At 38.6% G+C, this 25,780-nt stretch overlaps 1 protein-coding gene across 1 annotated transcript in view; it reads right to left on the bottom strand.

Moving 5' to 3' along the window:
* UBR5 (ubiquitin protein ligase E3 component n-recognin 5) overlaps positions 1-25,780 on the bottom strand; it is a 3,965,620-nt gene that overhangs the window by 268,172 nt on the left and 3,671,668 nt on the right. The window contains exon 56 of the mRNA XM_044065648.1: positions 11,072-11,156. Within this exon, the coding sequence (XP_043921583.1) occupies positions 11,072-11,156 (85 nt within the window). The remainder of the gene's footprint in view (positions 1-11,071; positions 11,157-25,780) is intronic.

Raw genomic sequence — 25,780 nt, forward strand, 5'->3', positions numbered from 1 at the left:
CATAATGAAGCCGTTTGTCATCTTTCAGATCAACAATATTACCAACATATGTATTTGGATCCTACTAATATTTTTAAAGCTGAAATTGATTTTTTTTTAAATCTGGTGTGTGAAGAAGGCATTATATCCAAGCATGATAAATATCATCTTACAGTGGTGAATCCTGCTAAACAAATTTATATGCTACCCAAAATACATAAAAACTATGAAAAACCTCCGGGTAGACCTACAGTATCAGGATGAGGTTCCTTAATGGAACCCCTATCTGAATATTCGACTAAATATTTAAAGCCATTGTTGACACATGTTAGAGCACAGATTCAAGACACCACACAATTTTTGAATATCATAAATAATATACAGTTGGAAAAGGGTTGGTTATTGTGCACTTTAGATGTTAGTGCCCTTTATACAAATATTCCACACTGGGTTGGGTTTATTAGTGTTGGATTTTTGGCTTTCTAAAGTCTCCCTTTATCCGCCCGAATTTAACACATTTATTTTGTGCTTAACAGAGCACGTGCTTAATAAAAATGTTTTTTTTATTTTGAGAATGTTTGCTATTTACAACTGAAGGGTACTGCCATGGGAGTGTCTTTCACTCCCATTTATGCAGATCTGTTCATGGGCTATGTTGAACATCATTTAATCTATGATGTCAATCATAATTTATTTCTAGGGGAGATAGATATTTGGCTTCGTTATTTAGACGACTGTTGGCTAATATGGAGGTCAGATGAGCATTATTTGAACTCGTTGAGTATCTCAACGAAAACAAATGGGGGATTAACTTTACACTGAATTACCATCGGGACAGAGTGACTTTTTTTTTAGACGTGGAGGTTAAAGTATTGGAAGATTGTACATTGAGCAGTAATGTTTACAGGAAATATCCACAGTTTAACAATTTGTTATATGCCTCCAGTTGTCAACCTCTCCATGTTAAGAACATCCCTAAGTCTCAGTTTTTAAGATTAAAAAGAATATCTTCTACTGCGGAGAATTATATCTTCAGGCATGTGATATGGCCCGTAGATTTTATGATTGAGGCTATCGTAAATATTATGTTGATCTGGCCAGCAAGAAGGTCCATGAAGTTAATAGACAACAGACTCTTTCATACAGAGATAAAAGTTTAAAATCTGATTCTCATCTTAGATTCATTATGGAATTTGGGGGCAATAACAGACACTTACAAGATATTATACACAAACATTGGGATATTTGATATATGGAGGCTAGATTAGCTCAGTTTTTACCACTTAGATGCAGGTTTGGATACAGAAGGGGAAAAATATGGGGGCTGGTTTAACCATTACAAAAAGGGTAATCAGGTGGTACACAACAGTTTACAAACTACAATACTAGGAGGCCCAGTAATGGGCAGTTTTCCATGTGGACACTGCAGGTTTTGCAGAATGGTCCCTAACCAAAGTTCATTCACTTCCTTTAACAGTTCTAAAGTATATGATACAAGAGCTTTTGGAAATTGTAGTAGTGATTGGATGATCTATGTGGTAAACTGTGCTTGCTCTGCCTTTTATGTTGGGCAGACTTCTCACCCATTCAAACTTAGAATATCAAAACATATCAGTGTCATTAAATGTCATTGAAACACAAAATGATCTATATAAACATCAGGTATTACATCCTTCTGCTACGTTTAGGTTTACAGTTATAGACAGAATATATAAACCAAATACTTCTTCAGAAAATTTGCATTCTTTTTTTGGATTACAAAGAAAGAATGTGGATCATTACATTAGGTGGCTTATTTTCTCCAGGACTGGATGAAGAATTGTGATTGGATAATTGTATGGTCCATCATTGGGCTGTTTTATATACATATACTGATTGTAACACTAATTGTTAGATAGCACTGATAAAGGCTTTATGCTGAAATAGGTATGCTTTGTCACCCTTTGGGTGTCAATATTTTTGTATATTCACTCATGGGTATTCTAGCCCATTAAACTTTTTTATTAAAGTTTTTTTTGTGGTGGAATTCAGTGCCGACCTGTTTGGTTTTTGGATTTACATGCTTTGGTTGGGCCATGCACTTTGCCATAAGTGTGTGGGATCCATTGTTCTTATTACAGCAATAACCCATGGCTGGGTGCAAGTACTGTAGGATTTACCCAAGGCTGGCATGTTTTGGTCACGAGGGTAAAGCCCAAGTGACCAAACAAAGCCAACCATGGGTAAATCCAGCACTACCCACACCCAGCCATGGGTTATTGCAATTACACAATGAAATTGCTTAAGAAAAAAATTACTTACTTTTCTTAAATACAGTACAGAATCAATTATCCGAACTAGCTTTACAATGTTTTCTTGTAAGAAAAATCATAAAGTCTGAATATGTAAACATTACATGTATTTGCTTGAGCTTGTTTCTTGAGATTGTAGCTAGCTTGTGTGTGAAAAATATTCTTTATTGTCCACTCGAATTGGTGAATGGTTGAAAAGTGTACTCCTGAGTGCAGGAAAAAAAAACAAGATTTTAGAAGTTTTTATTCGGTTCAATTATATGTTTGATTACCCGAACTACCCCAGTTCCCAATTAGTTTGGATAATTAACTCTCTACTGTAATGTCTTTGTATAACGTCTCCGTGGTGTTCTTCCGCTTTCTTTCGGTATCCTGCTGCTTTCTTGATGTACTGAGCATATGTATGGGACTTACATTCCCCTCTTACACAGTACATCAGTGCTTTGGAAAGGAGGTAACCGAGAAAATAAGATCTATGTTGCTTTTTTTTTTTTAAATAAATTTTGAAATCTGGGCAGTTCAGGGGTACGAGAGAGGCAGGGCAGAAATAAAAGAAAAATCAGGTCCTTTTCTTTAGTTTTGCATAATGCACCTGATTTTCACTGTATTTCTGCCCTGTCTCTCTCTCACTGATAAACTGTCTGGGTTTCAAACTTCCTACTTCTTGACCTCTTAGCTCAAGGAAACTGGAAAGCTGTAGCATATATTAATAGAAGAAAGTCTGGGCAACCGGACTTTTTTCTAATGGTATATGTTTAAATTTACAACTGGCATGCTGGTTGGGCTGACCAATCAGCGTGCACATTTTTGCATGTTAATGACTAGTCATTGTACAATAACATATATATCAAATGGGAGAGGACCCATGATACAGCACTGAGGGACACCTGTAGTAACTGGCTGAAAAGATGAGTAGGCTGGTTGCCTTCTAGACAAGTAACTAAGAAACCACAAGGAGTACTGTGAAAGTCCTACTGAGGAAAGATGAATGAGCATTTGTTGGTGCAAAACAGTATCAAATGCCTTTGACAAGTCTAAGAATACGGTGGACACAAGCAGACCATTGTTTTTATGTTAGTTTATTATTCTGGTAAAATGCAGTAGAGCAGTAATGGTGCTGTGCTGGGGCCTGAAGTCATGTTACATTTCTGAAAGCAGGTTACATGAAGTTAGCTACCGTATCAGCTGTATATGGATGCATTTGAGAGGGACAGAATCACTATTGGTCTGTAATTACTAAATTCCGTAGATGTGCCACCTTTGTGCAGTGGCACGATGTAGGATGTTTTCCACAGTGAGTATCTTTCTGCTATGGACCTATTAATTAGTCTAGATAGACGTAAGGCTATGACTTTTGTGGCCATTTTTAGGAAGCCTTGACAGCAGTTGGTCAACAGCTAAGAAAGTAGTTTTTAGTTTAAGAAGCAATTTCACTGTGAGCAATGGGGGTACTGGACTAAAACTGAAGAGCTGTGGGTGGTTTTGGTTGTACAGGGGTAGAGAGAGGAGGACAGCCATATTATTGTCTAAGAGAGACAATACTGACTGCATAAAGTAGGAATTAAACTGTGTGGAGATAGTCTCTGTTGTATTGCCTGTTTTTGAGAAAGAGTGGTGGTCTTGTCAAGGTGGAGCAGTTTACTTAGTGATGACCAAAAATGTTTTGGGTTGTTTTGATGTTTCACTCAGTCCAAACCCTCACAGGTCTTGTAAGATGGTAGAGCATGTTTGCTTGTCCTACTTGACATGGAGTTTTGCAAGGTTTCTAAGATGTCTAAATTGTTGGAAGGCATTTTGAGTTCTATTTTTATACCAATTTTTCCAGGCTTTATCCCTTTTTATCATACGTTTGTTTTGTCAGCCAGTGTGTGGGGTTGGACTTTACTCTCTTATTATGTACTAGTGCTATAATTATACAGTTTCTGTATTAAAATATTACTGTTTTATAGTATACCTAAAGATGGCAAAGACCCTTCCAACCCAGCTTCATATACACCCATTTCAATTTTAAACCACGACTATAAAATGCTTATGTCTACACTAGCTAAAAGAATGGCAAAGGTGTGGCCAAAATTGATAGGTATGGATCAATGTAGTTTTATGGAATGGAGGCAAGCATGTAGCAACATTAATAGAACAATGATGATAGGGAAGTAGAATGTAAGAAAATACTGCTGTTGCTGGTGGGTCTTGATTCAGAGAAAGCATTCGACAGAGTAAGCTGGGATATTACAAGTAGGGCAATGGATGCATCTGCATTCCATAATACAATATTTAGGTTAATGAGGGAGAAATATGAGGGATCAGAGGCAAAAAGTAAAGTGATAGGGTTCCTCTCTGATAAGGCATGCCTGAACAGAGGAGCCAAGCACGGGTGCCCTCCCCTTTGTTATTTGCGTTATGTTTAGAGCCACTGGCAAAAAAAATAAGGGACTCAGAAATTCAAGGATATAATTGGTATAGCAATCAAGAAAAGTTGGCTTTATTTGCAAACTATATCATTTTATACCCGATAAAACCAGAAAAAGACATTGCAGTGTCTTTGGTTACACAGCAGGTCAAAATCTTCGGGGGAATCTTAGTTAAATGCAACTATAGTTTAGATACACAGACAGTATCCAAGATCGTATGCAGTAATTCCATCCCAGTCTACTAAGATTTTTACTATTTTAATATATGCAAGCTTCTTCACAAATGGCAACACCTGCCCAAAAGACTTTACACTAGGGGTTAGTCTATAGCAACTGTTGGCACTGCAATTCAATAGCAGATGACTATTTTAATATGATCTGACAGTGAACATGATCAAAAATAAACTGCTTATTCTTACAGATGCAATTAAATGGGCAAGAGGACAACAGCTTCCCAATGAAACTTTTCCTGAATTTTTGTCATTAGGAGTCTGTAGACATGACAGACATTTTAGAGACTTCCTTTTCAAGTGGATTAGATTCTTCTGTATGCCATTTGTTGGACTCCTACTTAAATAATGGAGACTATTCCCAGGTAACTGGAACCATGCCTTCATATGTTTTATAAGTAACTACACTAACAAGTAACCTACAACAGTGAATTCAGATGAATGAAGTTGAGGTGGGTGGTTTTCCTACAGGCTATGTTAACAGAGAATAGATTGGTCTATTACATTTTGAGTATGTTACAGATGAGGAGATACGTCAGCAACAATCTAGTCAAACCTCAATGCATTTCACATTGGTTGTGAATAACAACCCTCATTTCAGATTACTGTTTTGAATACATCTGGATCACTGTTAACACAGGAACTTTAGGCATTCCTAAGATATTTCAGGAGTTGTTACTGACACAGCTTTTTATGAGCATGTGCATACATTCATTTATGTGAAGTTGTGATGTTTTTCATGTCTTTTGTTTTACAATACTGTATGTTAAAGTTTACGCAAAATGCTCAATAATCTCTACACTGTCTTAAAAAAATAAGATAAAATTTCATCTTTCACATCGTTAAAGCAACTGCTGGGGTAGCAGGTGCCATAAGACTGCTGGAAGTCAGAACAAAGGATATCTGTCTTGTACTAGAAATATGAAGGACCACTGGGAAATGAATGCATGCCACAGGACAATTTCACTGCAAGTGAGTAACAATATGGAATACTGAAGTTCGCTGAGTTCAAAGGAAATGCAAAGAGGGACACAATCTTATCCTAAAGAGTTTTCTGATTTTAACTGGATAAGACTGGTATAAGCCAACTTCCCAAACAAGTTCTATCACCTTTTCCTTTTTTCTTTTATACCCCCAATAACCAACAAGTTCCCCTCTAAGCACCATATACAGTACTAACCATTCTCTTGACCAGGGTGGGGGGAAAGCTCACAGATCCATTCAATCACTTCTAAGGTGACAGTCGAGAGCTCATGGAGGTATTCATTCACTTCTGAAGTGACAATCGAGTACTGAAAGTGAGCCAACATCTGCATGGGGAACCCAGTTAAACTACCCCCCACTGTGGCATGCGAGTCTGCTACAGCTGCTTTCCTATTGAGATGCATGCATACTCTCCATACATGCCAGCTTCCCTAGCTTCTTGTGCAGTGCAGTCTTCACTCTGTATCCAAGCCACAGTACTGCAAGCCAGGAGCCTTACAATCCTGTAGGGATTGGACTGCAATGAGCCAAGAGCACTCCCCCACCCAGGATGGGTGAACTGGTGTTAATTGCTCACTCCAACCTTCCCCTGCTCAGCTTTTTCAGCTTCCAGTACTGCCAAATGAACATGAGTCATACAGGGAAAACTCACAGCTTTATACAGCATATTCAGGGCGTTATACTTCTGTGCACTAAAAGTGGGCCATTACCTTCAACTTTTGAAGATTTCAAAAGGATATCGGTGACAAAAGAGAAAACACAGTAACTGCTCTGAAAACTGGCAAAGTCACTGAAAAAGCACAAACATACTATAGACAACCCATTGTATTTTTTCCTCAACAAAGACATGGATAATATTTAACATGCAAACCTATCCTCTCATTCTTTTCAGATTTTTATACATGTTATAAGCAGTGACTGGAAAATTAATCACTCAAGGATAGAAAAGAAAAGCAACAAAAGACTTACCTCAATGAAGTAATCACTCACTGACTGTGTGATTATTAGTTTATCTCATTTCCTGCTTAATGGACAAAATGCTCTACTCTTTAACACTTTAATTTTTCTTTACTAAATTATTTAAGTGCTGGAATTTATACTGCATGTCCACTTATATGCATACAATTCTCATCTCCACCAGCTTATATCCCAATGTCATATTATAAATTACTCAACATTTTCAATATTTAACATGTATGAATGTGTGTGTATAACCTTTACTAGGATCAGACTAACCATCGATCCACAAATGACTGACAGCTAATGGTCGGCCATGATAACCATCAATCAACAAATGACAAAAAATGTTTTTTGTAGGGGGGAGCAAAACACCCCTGCACTCCCACACCTCTTGATAATTATAAATACCAAATTCAAGATCGCACAGCAATGAGGAAAGAGTAATCTCCCTGACTCCTCCCATTCTGTGATCCAACAGTGAAAAAGCCGATAATCTTCAAAGCAAATCGAAGGCCATGCTACTTAATGCTAGGAGCCTTAACCTGAAACTGCACTCACTGGAGGCTCTCCTGGCACTGGACGATGCTGACATCTGTGCAGTCACGGAAACTTGGTTCAAGGCTGCTGAGAGCACCCCTGCCTTACCAGGCTATACCTCAATCCACATATTCCGACCCCAAAATGAGGTCGGGAAGACTAAGGTTGATGGAGTTTCTATTTTCATTAAAGAAAAGCACACCTCCAGCCTGGTTTGCCAGCATGATGCACTATAACTTCTCCAGGTGCAAATGACAATTGGAAAGACACCCATCCAAGTTACAGCCAGCTATAGACCCCCCCATTCCTCCTACCTTGACCAACTTGAGTCTATTAGGGTACCCCCCCCCCAACACTAGTGGAGTTTCTATTTTCATTAAAGAAAAGCACACCTCCAGCCTGGTTTGCCAGCATGATGCACTAGAACTTCTCTAGGTGCAACTGACAATTGGAAAGACCACCCATCCAAGTTACAGCCAGCTATAGACCCCCCCCCATAGCTCAGGACACCCACTCCTCCTACCCTGACCTACTTGAGTCCATTAAGGTACCCCCCAACACCCTGATCCATGGTGACTTCAACTACCCCACCATAAACTGGGTGAACTATTCTGCTCTAATGCACTCACCCAACGATTCCTTGATTTCATCAATTCTAATGCGCTAGACCAGCTTGTCTCATCCCCTACAAGGGGAGATAGCATTCTAGACTTGGTTCTCACCAACATGGGTGACTGCTGCACCACCCCCATAGTAGGTTCTTCGCTGGTGAGATTAGACCATCAGTCTGTCTCATTCAAAGTGTCTAACCCGTCCAACCCCCCCCCCCCCCCCCAGCCGTAACCAGGCTAAAAAACTTCTCAAAACCTGACTACAACCTTCTAAGGGAGGGTATCAGTAGCTTCACACTACCACCCCCCCCCCCAGATGATGCAAATATGCTGAACAGTATGCCAATGCAGTATACAAGCACCTATACAACTACATGGACTCAACCATACCCAACAGAACTAAAACCTGCTCCTCGAGGAAACACAAACCTATGTGGTGGACATCCTCTATCAACAGGCTTTACAACCAAAGAAAGAAACTGTTGCCCAAGGGTAAAAAAGCACAAATTCCCAATTGGAAAAACTCCCTCCTTAGCCTCAACAAGCAAGTTAGGTCACTACTAAAAACATCCAAAGCCAATTATGAAACAAAACTAGACTCCAAAACGAAGGCTAACCACAAAGCCTTTTTCAGTTACGTCAGAAACCTCCATAGCAAAACACAGGTTTGTTCGAATTAGTTCTAAACGGTGCCACTTACACACTGATCCTGTTAATTTAGCCAACCTGCTAGCAGATAGATTCATCGCAAACTTTACCCCCCCTGCCCCCCCCCCCAGAGGCGCAGTCGACATTCCCAATACTTGCCCTGCACCTCACATCTCCATAGATCAAGTGTTAAAGGCCCTATCCATGGCAAAATCAGAGTGTCCATGGGACCTGCTATTATCACAGGTTGTATTCTGCAACATCTCCAAGAACCAGCCTTGCCATTGAGCACCCTCTTCAACCATACCCTAAGTACAGGCTTCATTCTAGCAGAGTGAAGAACTGCCATTGTCGTCCCTTTGCACAAAGGTGGTGCCACTACTGACCCTGGTAACTATCACCCCATTAGCTTGACAAGTCTGATCTGTAAGGCCATGGAGTGTATTATTATGGACCTCATAAACAAGGACATAGGCAATCTCCAATTACGTTACGTGACTCCACCCAATTTGGATTTGTCAAGCTTAGCTCTTGCCTTGTTGAACCTGAATGACATTTTTGAGACTGCCACCAAGGCAATGGATGAGGGAAAATCAGTACACACAGCTTACCTTGACTTGGCCAAAGCCTGTGACACAAACCCCCACTCGAGCACCATCGAAAAGCTAACAGAACTTGGCATAAATCCCTATCTCTTCAGATGGGTGGCCAAATGGCTCACTGATAGGACCCACAAGGTCAAAATTGGTACCACTACCGCCGATAGCAGACCTGTCACTAGTGGTGTCCCCCAGAGATCTGTCCTGGGACCCCTACTGTTTGGCATCTACTTCGCAGAGGTCCAGGCAAAGACAAAAGGCCTGTGGCAGACCAAGTTTGCAAACGACTGTAAGTCGGGTGCTGTCATTGACTCCCCCAAATGATGTTAACATACTTCAAGAGGGTCTTACTGCAACAAATGACTGGTGCCAAAGTCATGGCCTTCAGTTAAATGCAAAAAAAAATGTATGATCATACCATTCACGACCCCTAATCATTACCACATTAGCGGCAACCCCCTAAGCACACAATCTGTGGTGAGAGACCTTGGTATACAAGTTGACAACAATCTCACATTTGACCATCATGTAGCGGCAGTGGTCAGAAAAGCCTTTTACCCGATTCATCTCATAAGTAAAGGGATTGCATTCAGGAAAAAAAGAGGTTATTAGCTCTCTGTACTCTTCCCTCATTAGGCTAATAATTGAGTACAACTCCCTGTTTGATATGTACCTCTCCAAACACCTGCACCAACGGGAAAGGCCACAAAAATACCTCACAAAGAGAATCCATGGCCTCCAACACATGTGCTATGTGGACAGGCTCCAATCACTATCACTCTACTCTGTATAGTACAGATTGCTCAGAGGTGACCTGTGTCTTGCCTACAAGGTAATCTCAGACGCTGCTCTACTAGAGATGCTCCATATTTAAGTCAAACTCCTTGTGTAGTACCCGATCAAAAGACTTAAATCTAATATGTGACATTAACAAAACCTGCTGAAGAGACAGGTTTGTCTCCCAGAGGCTGCCCCATCTCTGGAATAGACTCATCATAAACGTCAAGCAAAGTACATCGCTGACCCTCTTCAAGCGCAACCTTGATGAGTGGATGAGCAACCACAAATTTGTCCCAGGGGTTCCACCTGTGTCTCTCATTGACAGGGGCGACAGGTCCTGACTGTGGTTTCTTTTCTGGGGATAAACTCTTGGTTAGGTTTGTAAGGGCCCCAGAGCCATTAACCTAGTAATCTCCTATGAGCTTTTATTAATGGATTTTCGATCAGTCGTACCTGCATTTTCACTTGTCCATGAACAGACTCGTCAACAAAAGGTTTGGATCTTGTGTGTATGTGTCTATATGCATACACACACACACACACACACACACACATATATATATATATATATATATATATATATATATATATATATATATATGTACATACACACACAAACACACATATAAGACACACACAAACACACATATAAAACACACACGCACATATAAAACACACACACAAACACACATATAAAACACACACACATAAACACACATATAAAACACACACACACACATATAAAACACACACACACACATATAAAACACACACACACATATAAAACACACACACACATATAAAACACACACACACACAAATAAAGGCTCTTGTCCAATAAGCGCCAGCTGCTGGTGGAATGTTCAAAACAAGGACTGCTGACTGAGAATACTTGGAAAATTAGTTTAAAAAATGTAACATCACTGAAGCTTACACTTTCAGGAACAGTAGGTGCTGTCTGAAAAAAAAAAAAACAACTAAAATGCAAATGACAAGGCATGTAGTTAGCATCAGGCGCAAGTAAACCTCTGTTAAACTTACCTTTCTGCCAAGTAGCACTTTGATAACATGCCTGTTTAATGTTATCGGGCATAGTTCATTCTGAAGCAGACACAACCCCAATATCCTAAGAAACAAAGTAATACGTGTTAAAGGCATCATCCTTACACACATTCATCTAACGTCTGCTTAAGCCATTCTGATGTAAAAGTACTGCAAAGAAAATATTTCTATGAAATAGTTATTCTGGCAAGTGTGGCAAGATACTCAGAATGCATCGTTTTTGCTATTAATTTTCATGGCCTTGACCAGACTATCACGGAGGTTACTAATACCTCTCAATGCATTCCCACCCATGCTTAGTCCTCATAACTGCCAGTCAAAAATTCTACCTCCAACTTTTAAAGGCTATGCCTGACACATTTTTGAAAGGGTACAAATGAATAACTAAGGATTAGATGAAGCACTTCACCACCATAGCTACTTCACTTGTTTCCTTTATGTAATGATGCCAGCATACAAACATACTGCTGCACATAAGACATCCAGAATACTTCAGAATCTCACCCCTTACTTCATCAACTAGTATTTTGTGAGAGTGAAGACACATTCAAGACATTCTCAAATATTCCAGAATGACAGCCATAACCTGATCTCTTGATCTTTTATTTCCTGGCAAAGTGTATTCTGGAATTTGACTCAGTATAGCCATAGACTGAGGTGTTCCTTTTACAGGGATACATCAGTCCTGGCAGTATTACTTTAATACAGTAAACTTGTTTCAAGTGTTACGTAGCTACAAGATATTGCTTAATGAAAACCATATGTAGCACAACAATGAACTTGAAAAATATTTAAGACCAGCTCAATGTCCTCTCTTCCAACAAAGGTGCCACTGAGAGAGCTACAAAAGTCCAGAAATGTAAATCCTTAGCATCTTTGGAGCTACTTCCTCTGGGACTACATGACAAATTAAGACAAATTTAGGGAAAATCCTTGTACAGAAATGTAGGTTATAAAACTACAATGAAAACAACAAGCTGATTAAAACCATCATTTGAAATTGGCCTCCATTTATGCAAATGCTACAGCAAACAAAACAGCAATGCAGAATTAAACAAATTCTGTCAAGCCTTCCTATATAACCAATGACCATTAATTTGTCCTTTATTTATACAGTTGATGCATTAATCCTTCACTGGTGGGCATACCTAAACAAATGATACCTATTTTGACATTTTGGTTACGTTCTACATCTGACACATTGATTGAAAGTGTCAGTGCTGTAACAGATTTATTGTTCATAGGACTGATATTTACAATGCTTGTATTAAAAAATTTGTTACCTACTTTTTATTTTTTTTTTTTTGCCTAGTGGAAGATAACTATTCGCCCTGAACACACGATCATTTTATGAGTGGGTTTATGTCATATTACTGAGGTTCAGAAACTCAAAATTCATACAGTCGAGAAAATATGCTTGAGTTTCTGAAAACTCAAATGTAAAGAAGAAAAAAATCCTACATTTTTGCAGGGGGCAACACCCCCTATACCCACCCCCCTGCAAATTATATATACCAACTCCAAGAACGCACTACAGTGGGGAAAAAGGTAAAATCCCCATTAAAGGATGTCCATGTAAATTGTGGCATAGTGGGGATCAGGGAATTTAACCTTTTCCCCAATGTAGTGGGATCTCGGAGTTGGTATCACAGTCTACCACACTTGGGTGCTGGGGGGGGGGGCTTGTTGCCCTCCTGCAAAAACAAAGGTCTTGACCATATGAATTTCGAGGTTCCAAAACTTGATAATATGACATAAATCCATATGACTAGATGTTCCATTTAGAAAGGGATGAGAATCAGATACACCTCTATTTTCTAGACAACATTATCTGCACAGCACTCACCCAAGATATAATAACAGGACAATTCAGTAAGGAAAGAGTAGAAATAAGATGGTCATAAGTGTCTTTGCTGTAGGCAGCTTACATATGTACAATCTAATTTTGGCACACAAAATCTTCACAATTTTAGCTCCTTTAAAAGGCATAGCACTTCTGATCATAACTAAGGCTGAAATGGGAAGGCTATGGTCAGTAAGAAAAATTAAATTATATCAATGCATATACCATATTTGCAGGTTATCCCCACATACAGCGAGTCATAAAGACAAGGGAGATCTTCCAACCTTTCACCAATTGTTTACACATGATCAGATGTCAGGAATAAATGCATAAAATTAGAAGTGACCAACTTGCTGCTGAAGCACAGAGGGCTTCTGAGCACTAAAGTGATGCGCCTCAAAGTGTGACACCTAAACTAGAAGTGTACAGCATACAAGGATATCAGCTACACTAGCTTGAGAAATAAGAGTTAAAATTCTGTACAAGGGATACCAAAATCTTGATATGAATTATGCCCAGTTAACAGCCTTTCAGCAAAATAGATTCTTTATTCTGCTGCTTCTGTTCTTGACATCACAGCAAAGGGGTAGGTGAAAAGGGATAAGTAAGAAAACAGCAAGTATTTTCTCAGAATGCTGCACAAGTCTCATCTTTACTGTAAGGGATTAAAGTGGTATTCTGAGGGAAGCATCAACATTACTGAGATTTCCAACAGTTTGATTTTTAACTCAAAAGTGGCCACAGTACTTGGAAAAAAATAGCTGCTGGCACAGAAGTGATAACCCCCCCCACACACACACACACGCACAAAAAACAATGATTCTAGCGGTTACGATAATGTGAAGAGAAGAGAACTGCAAAAAAATTACATTCTGTCTATAGAGAGGTGATCCCTGAAGATGCTATGAAAATGTAGCAGTAGTCTGGAACTACAACAACAAGACATACAACACTGAACTGCTCTAACCTTGAGGAAAATAAATTATGATAAGGTCAGCCACCTACACTGGAAGCTGATCAAAAGAGGAGAGAGACATTTTAACACTAGTATGGTTATTACCAATAAAGGTATTGGTAAAACTTCTTTATTAATACAATCTGAATAATTCAAAAGAACCTATGTGATCAGAAAAGGGACGTAACAGGGAAGGATGAGGAGCAGTGAATGAGTTTGAAATGCTGTTGCTGGACAGATATTTGCCCTTAATTTCCTTTTCTTAACCTTCCCTTTCTATTTTTACAGAAGTGAGAGTTCCTTTTTTTTTTTCAATAATTTGTATTTTTACATTAATAAATGTCACAAACAAAAACTATCTTACAACATGACCGTATATATATATATATATATATATATATATATATATATATATATACAAAAAGTCCCTTGATACGAGGCAACAAGCAATATTTCAGTTATCCAAAGGATAAATTATCCACGATAAACAGACTAATGTAAAAATAAAACTGTATTTAATAAAGAGCAAGAGGAAACGTTAGCGCTTTCACGGACTTGCTAATCCGCTTCATCAGACGCTAAAAATTCAAAGCACAATGTTCGTTAAATATCAAAATACAAATCACTCAGCTGTATTAATTAATTAATTAAGGGTCTCATACATTTGATTGTCCTACAATGTTTAAAGGCATATAGCACCATATACAACATTTATAAACCACAATTTAAAACATGGAAAAAACAATTAAAAATATAATAAATATATATGAACCACATGATATATATTCTACTGGGATTATAAAAGTCTAAGAATCTAATTGGGGTAATAATAATATATCCTAGTCCATGCTCAGCAAAACCACTAAAAACTATCTAAGTTTCCTAGCATTCAATATAGGTTTCAGGGATATAGCATCATTTAATCCCCGTCCCCTAAGTGCTCCTAACCTAAGAATCAATTTTAGTTCAGCACTTTCGGTATCATTAACAATGTTACCCATGCGTATGTTCTCAGGCTGGATGTGTAATATTTGAAACAAAAAAGTATGTTGTGTACCTTCTTTGCTGACATGTTTGGCTATAGCATTATATTCTTCTTTTCTCTGAATACTATAGACATGGTCCCTAATCCGTTACCTTAACGACCTGTTTGTTTTGCCCACATAAAAACAAAAACAGATGGTACAGTGGGCAATATAGACCACATTCCTGGTGGCACAATCACCCTTGTTCCTTAGTTGCCACAGATAACCTGTATCCGGATGCCTGAAGAACCTTGATTCATCAATGTATGTGCACTGTGTACAAGCTCCACATTTCTTAGTACCCAGCATTGATGAGTTTATTTCATTGTACAATCTAGTTGCTTTCGTCTGATAACATAGGTGTTGTTGCAAACTCTTACAATTTTTGTATGTAAAGGTGGGAAAGTTACCAACTAACTTTTTTGTATTACCATTTACCAATAATATATGCCAATTATCGTCTATAGCTTTCTGTACCCAATTAACATTGTTGCTGTATGGTACAACAATGGATGGAGTCTATCATTCTTTTTTATTAACCACTCTTGTGCCGGAGATGCCAGATGAAAAAAATGGTTTAGCTCTGTCCTTTCTAAGTTCTCCCATCTGTGTATAAACCCTATTGATCTCATCTTCTTTATAGCCTCTTCTCAGAAAGCCTTCCTTCAGTTGATCCAATTCCACCTGCAATATCAAATCATCACAGCATAGCCGAGAAAATCTCATAGCCTGTCCTTTCACAATGTTGTCAAACAACATTGGATTATGCATGCTTTCGCGATGCAGAAATGCTGGGCGATAGCATGGTTTACGGTATACCTTTGTTCTCAGTGTATTGGCTTCCACATATAGTGTGACATCCAAATAATTTATCCTACTAATAGAATGACACATAGTGAACTTTAAAAAAACACTGGTGGAGTTAAGTTCAAATATGGCAGTGCAACCTTCTTCCTTCCCTTGCCAAATGAGAAAAAGGTCATCCACAAAACGCCTGTAAAACAGGATATTCGGGTGACCTATCAAGTGCTCTTGCTCCTATGCAACCATGATAAGGTTAGCATAGGTGTTGGCAGAACTAGCGCCCATAGCTACTCCCCTCTTTTGTTTATAATATTTATTGTAAAACAAGAATATGTTATTGTCTAGTACCATTTCTAACAAAAAGCAAAGGAAGTCTGCTTTCAAAGCCTCCATTCCATTCTCATTGACCAATAGTTTTTGCAATATTCTTATACCCAGATTATTGGGAATGCTGGTAAACAGGGCTTCAACATCCATAGTAACGAATGTTAAACCCCTGATATCATTACGAAAATACATAAACTCATGTAAGTCTCTCAAAAAATGTTCGGTATCCTTCAAAACATAGGTGTACCTAGACAAAACATCTTTCAACTCTTGATCCAAATAAATGGACAAAGGTTCTGTAGCCCACCCAGCCCCCGCCACAATGGGTCTAAATTTAGGGTGGGTAGGGTGTTTATGGATCTTGGGCAATCCATGCATTCTTGGAATCAGTGGGTGTTCAGTAATGAAGTAGTCAAATAACTCTTTAGTAATAATGCCCATCTTTGAGCAATCCAAGAGAGACAAATATATATTTCTCAAAATTTCATGTATATTGTCTAAACTGACCTCCTTATAAGCATCAGTGTTAAGCATTTCTAACATTGTGTTCATATAATATGATGCATCCATAATAACAATCGGGCCACCTTTATCAGATGGTCTAATAGCAATTTGATCATTGTTTTGTAAACTCTCTAATGCTTCAACTTCATTCATATCTAAATTGTGCCCATTATTAGATTTTGTAAAATCAACATTATAAAGCGTATTCTCAACATCTTTCAGAAAAGTGTCTACATTTGGTGGCAATTGTGGAACATGGTTACTCTTCTTTTTATAAACAAAACTTTCTCTATTAATGTTATGGCCCATTGTTAATTTCAAAGCAAGTTCACGAGCAAACATGCGTACAGACAAAATAGCGTCACTAACATCGGTACAACCCGTTGGTATAAAACCCAAGGCCTTGTTCAACAGCTCATATTCATTAAAGGATAATACATATTGTGATATGTTCCAAACTAAGTCTCTTGTGTCCACATTTTCTTTATGGTACGCACCTGTTGTTGCGGTGCTTCTTTGCGCTTCTGTCCTCGTTGTGGATCCAAGTCTATTGACTTTTTCCTTGCTGTTCTTATCGGCAAGGGAAAAGCCGAAAAATCCAATTTATGTGGCCCATCCATCAATATTTTCCGTCTGACATCAGTCGTATGGCGTACAACCACTTCATCTTCCGTTGTTATATGTGAACCAGTAGGTACTTCCATGGGTGTAGAATACGTGGAAGTAGCTTGCTGTGGGGACGCCAAACCATCCACAGTATGCTCCTGGCATTCTTCATTAGTGTTGTCCCGTATAACAGTTCGTGTCTCTTCAGACCTCTCTGTTGGGATTCATTCTTCTTCATTCGAAGTAGTTCTATTGGCAATGCCTTTCACATGACCAATCGTTGGTAGGCGGGCTTCCCTTCCATGTTGTTGTCGGTTATTGCTAGCAATTACTGCATTCTCAAAGTTAGTAGTTCTGGGCCACATGGAAACATTCTGTTTCCTGAAATCATCCATATCTCGAGCCAATTTCTTTTTCTTAATATCAAGCAACTTGGTTTCATACCTTAATACTTTGTCAATAACATCTTGCAAGTAAACCTCTGTCGGGCCATCACCATATAGTTTAAATAATTCATCCTGTTGTTGAATGATCTCATTTCCGAGATCACTTTCAACCGGATGAAAAAAGTCTAGTAACAGTTCCATGTAAGCTTTACTTGTATTTAAGTTTATTTGTTGCCACCTTGATAACAGGTCCGGATACGTATTGCCATACGTTGGCATATTTAGGACACTTAAACCATGTGGAACTACATTAAGATTCAAGCTGGCTTCTAAATGATAGCGTTGGCATTGTAGACGCTTGAATCTAAAAGCATTATTCTCTAGATCCCGTTTTAAATTTCTAATGGTCACTTCATCTCCAGTAGTTAATGAAGTGGTCCGATATCTTTCGATAGATCAATGTTCATGAGAGGATTCACTGTAGTGGTCAACAACCCTCTCAATCTGTTATTCATATTCAAACAGTTAGTATTATTTACGTTAGTTATTTCCATTCTAGCTGCTGCCTCCATCCACAAACCGTAGGGTAGATATGAGAAAATAAAACAGACCAGGTACCCAATAAATATCCAAAAAGTCCCTTGATACGAGGCAACAAGCAATATTTCAGTTATCCAAAGGATAAATTATCCACGATAGACAGACTAATGTAAAAATAAAACTGTATTTAATAAAGAGCAAGAGGAAATGTTAGTGCTTTCACGGACTTGCTAATCCGCTTCATCAGACGTTAAAAATTCAAAGCACAATGTTCGTTAAATATCAAAATACAAATCACTCAGCTGTACTAATTAATCAATTAAGGGTCTCATACATTTGATTGTCCTGCAATGTTAAAGGCATATAGCACTATATACAACATTTATAAACCACAATTTAAAACATGGAAAAAACAATTAAAAATATAATAAATATATATGAACCACATGATATATATTCTACTGGGATTACTACACCTATGGAAGTACCTACTTGTTCACATATAACAATGGAAGATGAAGTGGTTGTACGTCGTACGACTGATGTCAGACGGAAAATATTGATGGATGGGCCGCATAAATTGGATTTTTTGGCTTTTCCCCTGCCGATAAGAACAGCAAGGAAAAAGTCAATAGACTTGGATCCACAATGAGGACAGAAGCGCAAAGAAGCACCGCAACAACAGGTGCGTACCATAAAGAAAATGTGGACACAAGAGACTTAGTTTGGAACATATCACAATATGTATTATCCTTTAATGAATATGAGCTGTTGAACAAGGGCTTGGTTTTATACCAACGGGTTGTACCGATGTCAGTGACGCTATTTTGTCTGTACGCATGTTTGCTCGTGAACTTGCTATGAAATTAACAATGGGCCATAACATTAATAGAGAAGGTTTTGTTTATAAAAAGAAGAGTAACTATGTTCCACAATTGCCACCAAATGTAAACACTTTTCTGAAAGCTGTTGAGAATACGCTTTATAATGATGTTGATTTTTTACAAAATCTAATAATGGACACAATTTGGATATGAATGAAGTTGAAGCATTAAAGAGTTTACAAAACAATGATCAAATTGCTATTAGACCATCTGATAAAGGTGGCCTGATTGTTATTATGGATGCATCATATTATATGAACACAATGTTAGAAATGCTTAACACTGATGCTTATGAGGAGGTCAGTTTAGACAATATACATGAAATTTTGAGAAATATATATTTCTCTCTCTTGGAATGCTCAAAGATGGGCATTATTACTAAAGAGTTATTTGACTACTTCAATACTGAACACCCACTGATTGCAAGAATGCATGGATTGCCCAAGATCCATAAACACCCTACCCACCCTAAATTTAGACCCATTGTGGCGGAGGCTGGGTGGGCTACAGAACCTTTGTCCATTTATTTGGATCAAGAGTTGAAAGATGCTTTGTCTAGGTACACCTATGTTTTGAAGGATACCGAACATTTTTTGAGAGACTTACATGAGTTTATGTATTGTCGTAATGATATCAGGGATTTAACATTACCAGCATTCTCAATAATCTGGGTATAAGAATATTGCAAAAATTATTGGTCAATGAGAATGGAATGGAGGCTTTGAAAGCAGACTTCCTTTGCTTTTTGTTAGAAATGGCACTAGACAATAACATATTCTTGTTTTACAATAAATATTATAAACAAAAGAGGGGAGTAGCTATGGGCACTAGTTGTGCCAACACCTATGCTAACCTTATCATGGTTGCATGGGAGCAAGAGCACTTGATAGGTCACCCGAATGTCCTGCTTTACAGGCGTATTGTGGATGACCTTTTTCTCATTTGGCAAGGGAAGGAAGAAGGTTGCACTGCCCTATTTGAACTTAACTCCACCAGTGATTTTTTAAAGTTCACTATGTGTCATTCTATTAGTAGGATACATTATTTGGATGTCACACTATATGTGGAAGCCAATACACTGAGAACAAAGGTACACCGTAAACCATGCTATCGCCCAGCATTTCTGCATCGCGAATGCATGCATAATCCAATGTTGTTTGACAACATTGTGAAAGGACAGGCTATGATACTTTTTCGGCTATGCTGTGATGATTTGATATTGCGGGTGGAATTGGATCAAATGATGGAAGGCTTTCTGAGAAGAGGCTATAAAGAGGATGAGATAAATAGGGTTTATACACAGATGGGAGAACTTAGAAAGGACAGAGCTAAACCATTTTTTTCATCTGGCAACTCCGGCACAAGAGTGGTTAATAAAAAGAACGATCGACTCTATCCATTGTTGTACCATACAGCAACAATGTTAATCGGGTACAGAAAGCTATAGACGATAATTGGCATATATTATTGGTAGATGGTAATACAAAAAAGTTAGTTGGTAACTTTCCCACCTTTACATACAAAAATTGTAAGAGTTTGCAACAACACCTATGTTATCAGACGAAAGAACTAGATTGTACAATGAAATAAACTCATCAATGCTGGGTACTAAGGACTTGTGCACAGTGCACATACATTGATGAATCAAGGTTCTTCAGGCATCCGGATACAGGTTATCTGTGGCAACTAAGGAACAAGGGTGATTGTGCCACCAGGAATGTGGTCTATATTGCCCACTGTACCATCTGTTTTTGTTTTTATGTGGGCAAAACAAACAGGTCGTTAAGGGAATGGATTAGGGACCATGTCTATAGTATTCAGAGAAAAGAAGAATATAATGCTATAGCCAAACATGTCAGCAAAGAAGGTACACAACATACTTTTTTGTTTCAAATATTACACATCCGGCCTGAGAACATACGCATGGGTAACATTGTTAATGATACCGAAAGTGCTGAACTAAAATGGAATCTTAGGTTAGGAGCACATAGGGGACGGGGATTAAATGATGCTATATCCCTGAAACATATATTGAATGCTAGGAAACTTAGATAGTTTTTAGTGGTTTTGCTGAGCATGGACTAGGATATATTATTATTACCCCAATTAGATTCTTAGACTTTTATAATCCCAGTAGAATATATATCATGTGGTTCATATATATTTATTATATTTTAATTATTTTTTCCATGTTTTAAATTGTGGTTTATAAATGTTGTATATAGTGCTATTGTGCCTTTAAACATTGTAGGACAAGCAAATGTATGAGACCCTTAATTAATTAATTAATACAGCTGAGTGATTTGTATTTTGATATTTAACGAACATTGTGCTTTGAATTTTTAACGTCTGATGGAGCGGATTAGCAAGTCTGTGAAAGTGCTAACGTTTCCTCTTGCTCTTTATTAAATACAGTTTTATTTTTACATTAGTCTGTCTATCGTGGATAATTTATCCTTTGGATAACTGAAATATTGCTTGTTGCCTCGTATCAAGGGACTTTTTGGATATTTATTGGGTACCTGGTCTGTTTTATTTTCTCATATAGATATAGATATATATATATATATATATATATATATATATATATATATACACATATGTTATACATTGATGTCAAACACCACAGGATATAGGTCGTACAACATATCTATTTACACTATGTACATAGATGCTTTCACTGTTAGTTCCACAGTTATATAGACAGTATATACATTCATAATATCCAAGTTATTATTTAATATCTGAACTTGTATGTGTTCTTTGGTTCCATTATAGTGTATTTCTAAGTTGCTGTGTGATGAATTATGCTAATATGATATTAAAGGTTTGGTTTTTTCCCAAATTTCTCTGGATTTCATGTTTTTGTTTCTTTTATCTATTAATATTTTATGAGCTAAAAGGTGTTGTATAGCTACTTGTTTAAAACCCTCCCAAGAGACAGTTATCATATCTAGCCATTTAAAAGCTATATACAGTTTCATTAGTAGGAAAATTGTTAAAAGTGTATTTGCTTGTTTTCTTGGTATGTTGGGAGGGAGAATGTGTAATAGAGTGAATTCCCAAGTTAATGTTGATGTTTGATAACCTGTTTTTTGTAATTGTACCTTGAGAGAGTTCCAGAGTTTATAGACACATTTACAGCTACAAAATACATGGATTAAGTCAGCTATCTGGTCCTTATAGTGTGGGCAGAAAGGTGATTAGCAGTGAGAGTTTCTGACTCAGAACTTTTTTTTTTTTAAAAAAGGTCCTTTTCTCAATAAGTTGGGCAACATTTGTACTACATATCTGGACAGAATGGTCAGCAAAGGTACTGATACTGTTGTTGTTTCAAGAGACTAACATTCACATTTTCGCTATGCGCGTTTTAAACAGCAGCTATAAACAAATGGAGGTCACAAAGAAATATTAATTCCTCAGTCTAGTAATGCAGATGAATTAAGCCCTGACTGCATCCAGACAACCAATGTTCGACTAACAGCAGTGGCAGTGGAGGGACTGGGTTAGGGAAGGACAGCAATGAGTAGATGATGCCAGCCTGCCCATTCTAGGCGGAGGAAAGCAGCTCAGATTACAATTGTGACATCTGCAGTAGTGCAGAACTAGCATGTTGACACAGCACAGCTGTGTCCCACTTAGCCAGAAAGTTATACACACACTGAACATATATTCACCTCCTGAAAGCAGTTACATTGGAGAAGGAGATGGTATAGCTCCCCATACTAGTAGGGTGCAAGAGGGGATGAAACCCTCCGGTAAAATACTTTAACACTCGTTTAGAAACCTACCAGACTCTCTGCTCACTCTTTTCACTTTGCAAATGCATTTTCTTTCATCTACAAGACTTGCAGTTTTGAATCTTGCACTTATAACAGATAGCCTTCATATACAACTGATGTGCTTTTTATGGAACAATGTGACACTGAATTTTATATAAAGACAGAATTGCTAATAATCAGTTTAACTTTACATTTACAGTGAAGATTAAATAAGATGATATCTGGATGTCATTTTAACTGGCAAAGTTAAAAAATGTGTTACAACAAGATTATACATGAAGGAGACTTTAGAAGAAACACTTTTAAATGGAAGCAGTTGCCAACTATCACCTAATAATACAGCCTTTCCATAAGTTTAACTGTTTAGGATCAAGAGACTCAGTAGTAAATACAAAGATTTTTCTTTCCATTTCTAAAGTGGTGGATACATTGACTAGTAATACCAAGATGGCTGCAGTACAAGCAGTAGGTTGATCAGAACTCTCCCAGTGTGAAAACTGAGAAACTATTAAAGAGTTATCAAACTGAGTAATTAAACTGCCTGGATGCCAACAAAGAAAGTTTTGAGTTAGAAAGTGAAAATCAAATTACCAAAGACATTTTTAAATACAAAACAGGTTGTGAAGAAACTAAACAAATGTTTAACCAATAGTTTACCATCAAGTTGAAGTCTGCTTCGCATTCTTCTGACAATAAGAAAGCCCGCACAGATTTTGTTAGTGGAACCTTTTCCATAGTTCCAACGGAAAGTGTTTGTGCAACAGGAAAAAAAACAAGGAGGAGGCAAAAGAATAAGTAGTACTGGGACTTGTACTAGAAACCAGTGCTTGGAGACCATGATGATCAGGAAGCAACAATGTGACCTTAGCAAATAAGTGGAAGAAAGTACAGTTGTGTACACTTACCATAAATGTGGATGTTGAGTGTATTCACTGTTGCAGTCATCACATACGGGTTATCTGCTTGCACTAGCCCTCAGTCGGGCTGCTTATCAAAGTCTTGAGTCCTACGCCGGTTGCTGTCTCATCTTCTATGACGTCAGGTAGTTGGGGTATAAAGCATGCAGCCAACGCCATTACATCAGTTTTTCTTGCTCCAGATGTCATGCGCCCCCATAATGGGAAATAATTATATACAAGGTTACACCTCCAACAAAAAAGCAAATACACCAAAAAGCTTTAAGCATAGTAAGCAAGAATAGAGGCATAGTCAATAGAAGTCAGGGGGCTGGAGGGAGGGTAACCAGGACTGCAACAGTGAATACACTTGAACATCTACATTTATAATAAGTGTACAGAACTGTACTATGTTCTTCGTGTTTCACTGTTGCAGTCATCACATTTGAGTAGATTCCCAAAGCTAAGGATGAGAGGAGGTAATTAGATAGCATTAGGACCAGCTATAAGGCCCTGCAAGACTGCAGTGGCAAAGCCAGCTCTGGATTTAGAAAAAATTGGCAAGTGGTAATGCTTAGTGAAGGTATGTACAGAACTCCCAGGTAGCAGCTTCTAGGATGTCCCGGTAGGGACACCTCTGAGAAAGGCTGTAGAGGAAGATGCAGCCCTGGTTGAATGTGGTCTTATCCCCTGTGGGGTAGGTTTTCCATGGTGCTTACAGCAGAAATTAATGCAATGGCCTATCCACATAGAAATGGTTTGCTTTGAAATGGCCTTCCCCCTCTACCCCTGCAGCAAATGCAACCAGCAGCTGTTCAGATTTCCTGAGAGACTTAGTCCTGTCCAAGTAAAATCTCAGTTGTCTGTGCACGTCTAAGGAGTGCAGCATTCGATCCCCTTTGTTCTGTGAATTAGAAAAGAAGATTAGCAAATGAATGGACTGATTAAGGGCCATACTAGATACCACCTTGAGAATGAAGGAGGGATTGGTCCTGAGGGACACCCTGTCAGCATGAAAGATGATGAAAGGCTCCACTGCCATGAGGGCCTGTAATTCAGACACCCTTCTTGCTGAAGTGATGGCTAGAAGGAAGGCTGTTTTCCAAGAAAGGAATTTCAAATCTGCATTTGCAGCTGGCACAAAGGGAGGTAGTGTGTGCTTTTCCAATACAAAGTTAAGGTCCCAGGCTAGAGCAGGGTCTCTCCTGGGTGGTCTTACGTTTTTGGCCCCTCTGAGGAATTGCTTCAGCAGTGGATGAGAGAAGAGGGGCGGTTCTGTATTGTAATGAGCTGAAACGGCTGAGGCATGAATTTCTGATGGAGGAAAAGGAAAGGCCTTTGTGAAGCATCTCAGTTAAGTATTGAAGAATATGGGGTAAATTGGGCGCTGCTGTGTCCATCCCCTGAGTTTGGCTCCAGGAACAGATTCTTTTCCATTTTTCGGCATAGGATTTTCTAGTACTAGGCCTCCTTACCTCCAGAATGACATCCATCACTTGCTTACTGAGGGACGGTAACAGAGAGATCAGGTAATTAGCCAGTATGCCAGGTTCAGGGTTTGAAGCTTTGGGTGCAGAATCTGGCCCTCCTGCTGGGACAGCAGGGCAGGGATCTGAGGCAGGTGCCATGGTGCCAGCAGTGACACACTGAGCAAGAGGGGGTATCAGTGCTGGCATGACCAGTCTGGTGCAATCAGTATTGTCCTTGGTTTATCCTGTTTGATCTTTAGTAGTACCTTGGAGAGGCAAAGGGGGAAAGGCATAAACTGATAGGTTTTTCCAGGTGAAGGACAGGGCATCCACTTTCCAAGCTTGTGGGGAGTCCTTGTGCAGAATTTGTCCAATTTGTAGTTCTGGGGGGAGGCAAACAGGTCTATCTCTGGGCTCCCCCATTTCTTTCTCAACATGTTGAATATCTTTGGCTCCAGTTTCCACTCGTGTGGGTCCATGAGATTTCTGCTTAGGTCATCTGCCAGTGTATTTAGCTTTCCTGGCAGGAATTGAGTCTGTAGGTGCACTTGGTAACTCAAGGCTGTGTTCCACACAGACATGAATATTCTGCAGAGAACGTATGAGTCGGTTCCCCCCTGCTTGCTTATGTACCACATAACAGTGGTGTTGTCTGTCTTTACCAATA

The sequence above is a fragment of the Protopterus annectens genome, chromosome 3.part0 (genome assembly GCF_019279795.1).
Source record: "Protopterus annectens isolate FY-2018-M chromosome 3.part0, PAN1.0, whole genome shotgun sequence".
NCBI lineage: Eukaryota > Metazoa > Chordata > Ceratodontiformes > Protopteridae > Protopterus > Protopterus annectens.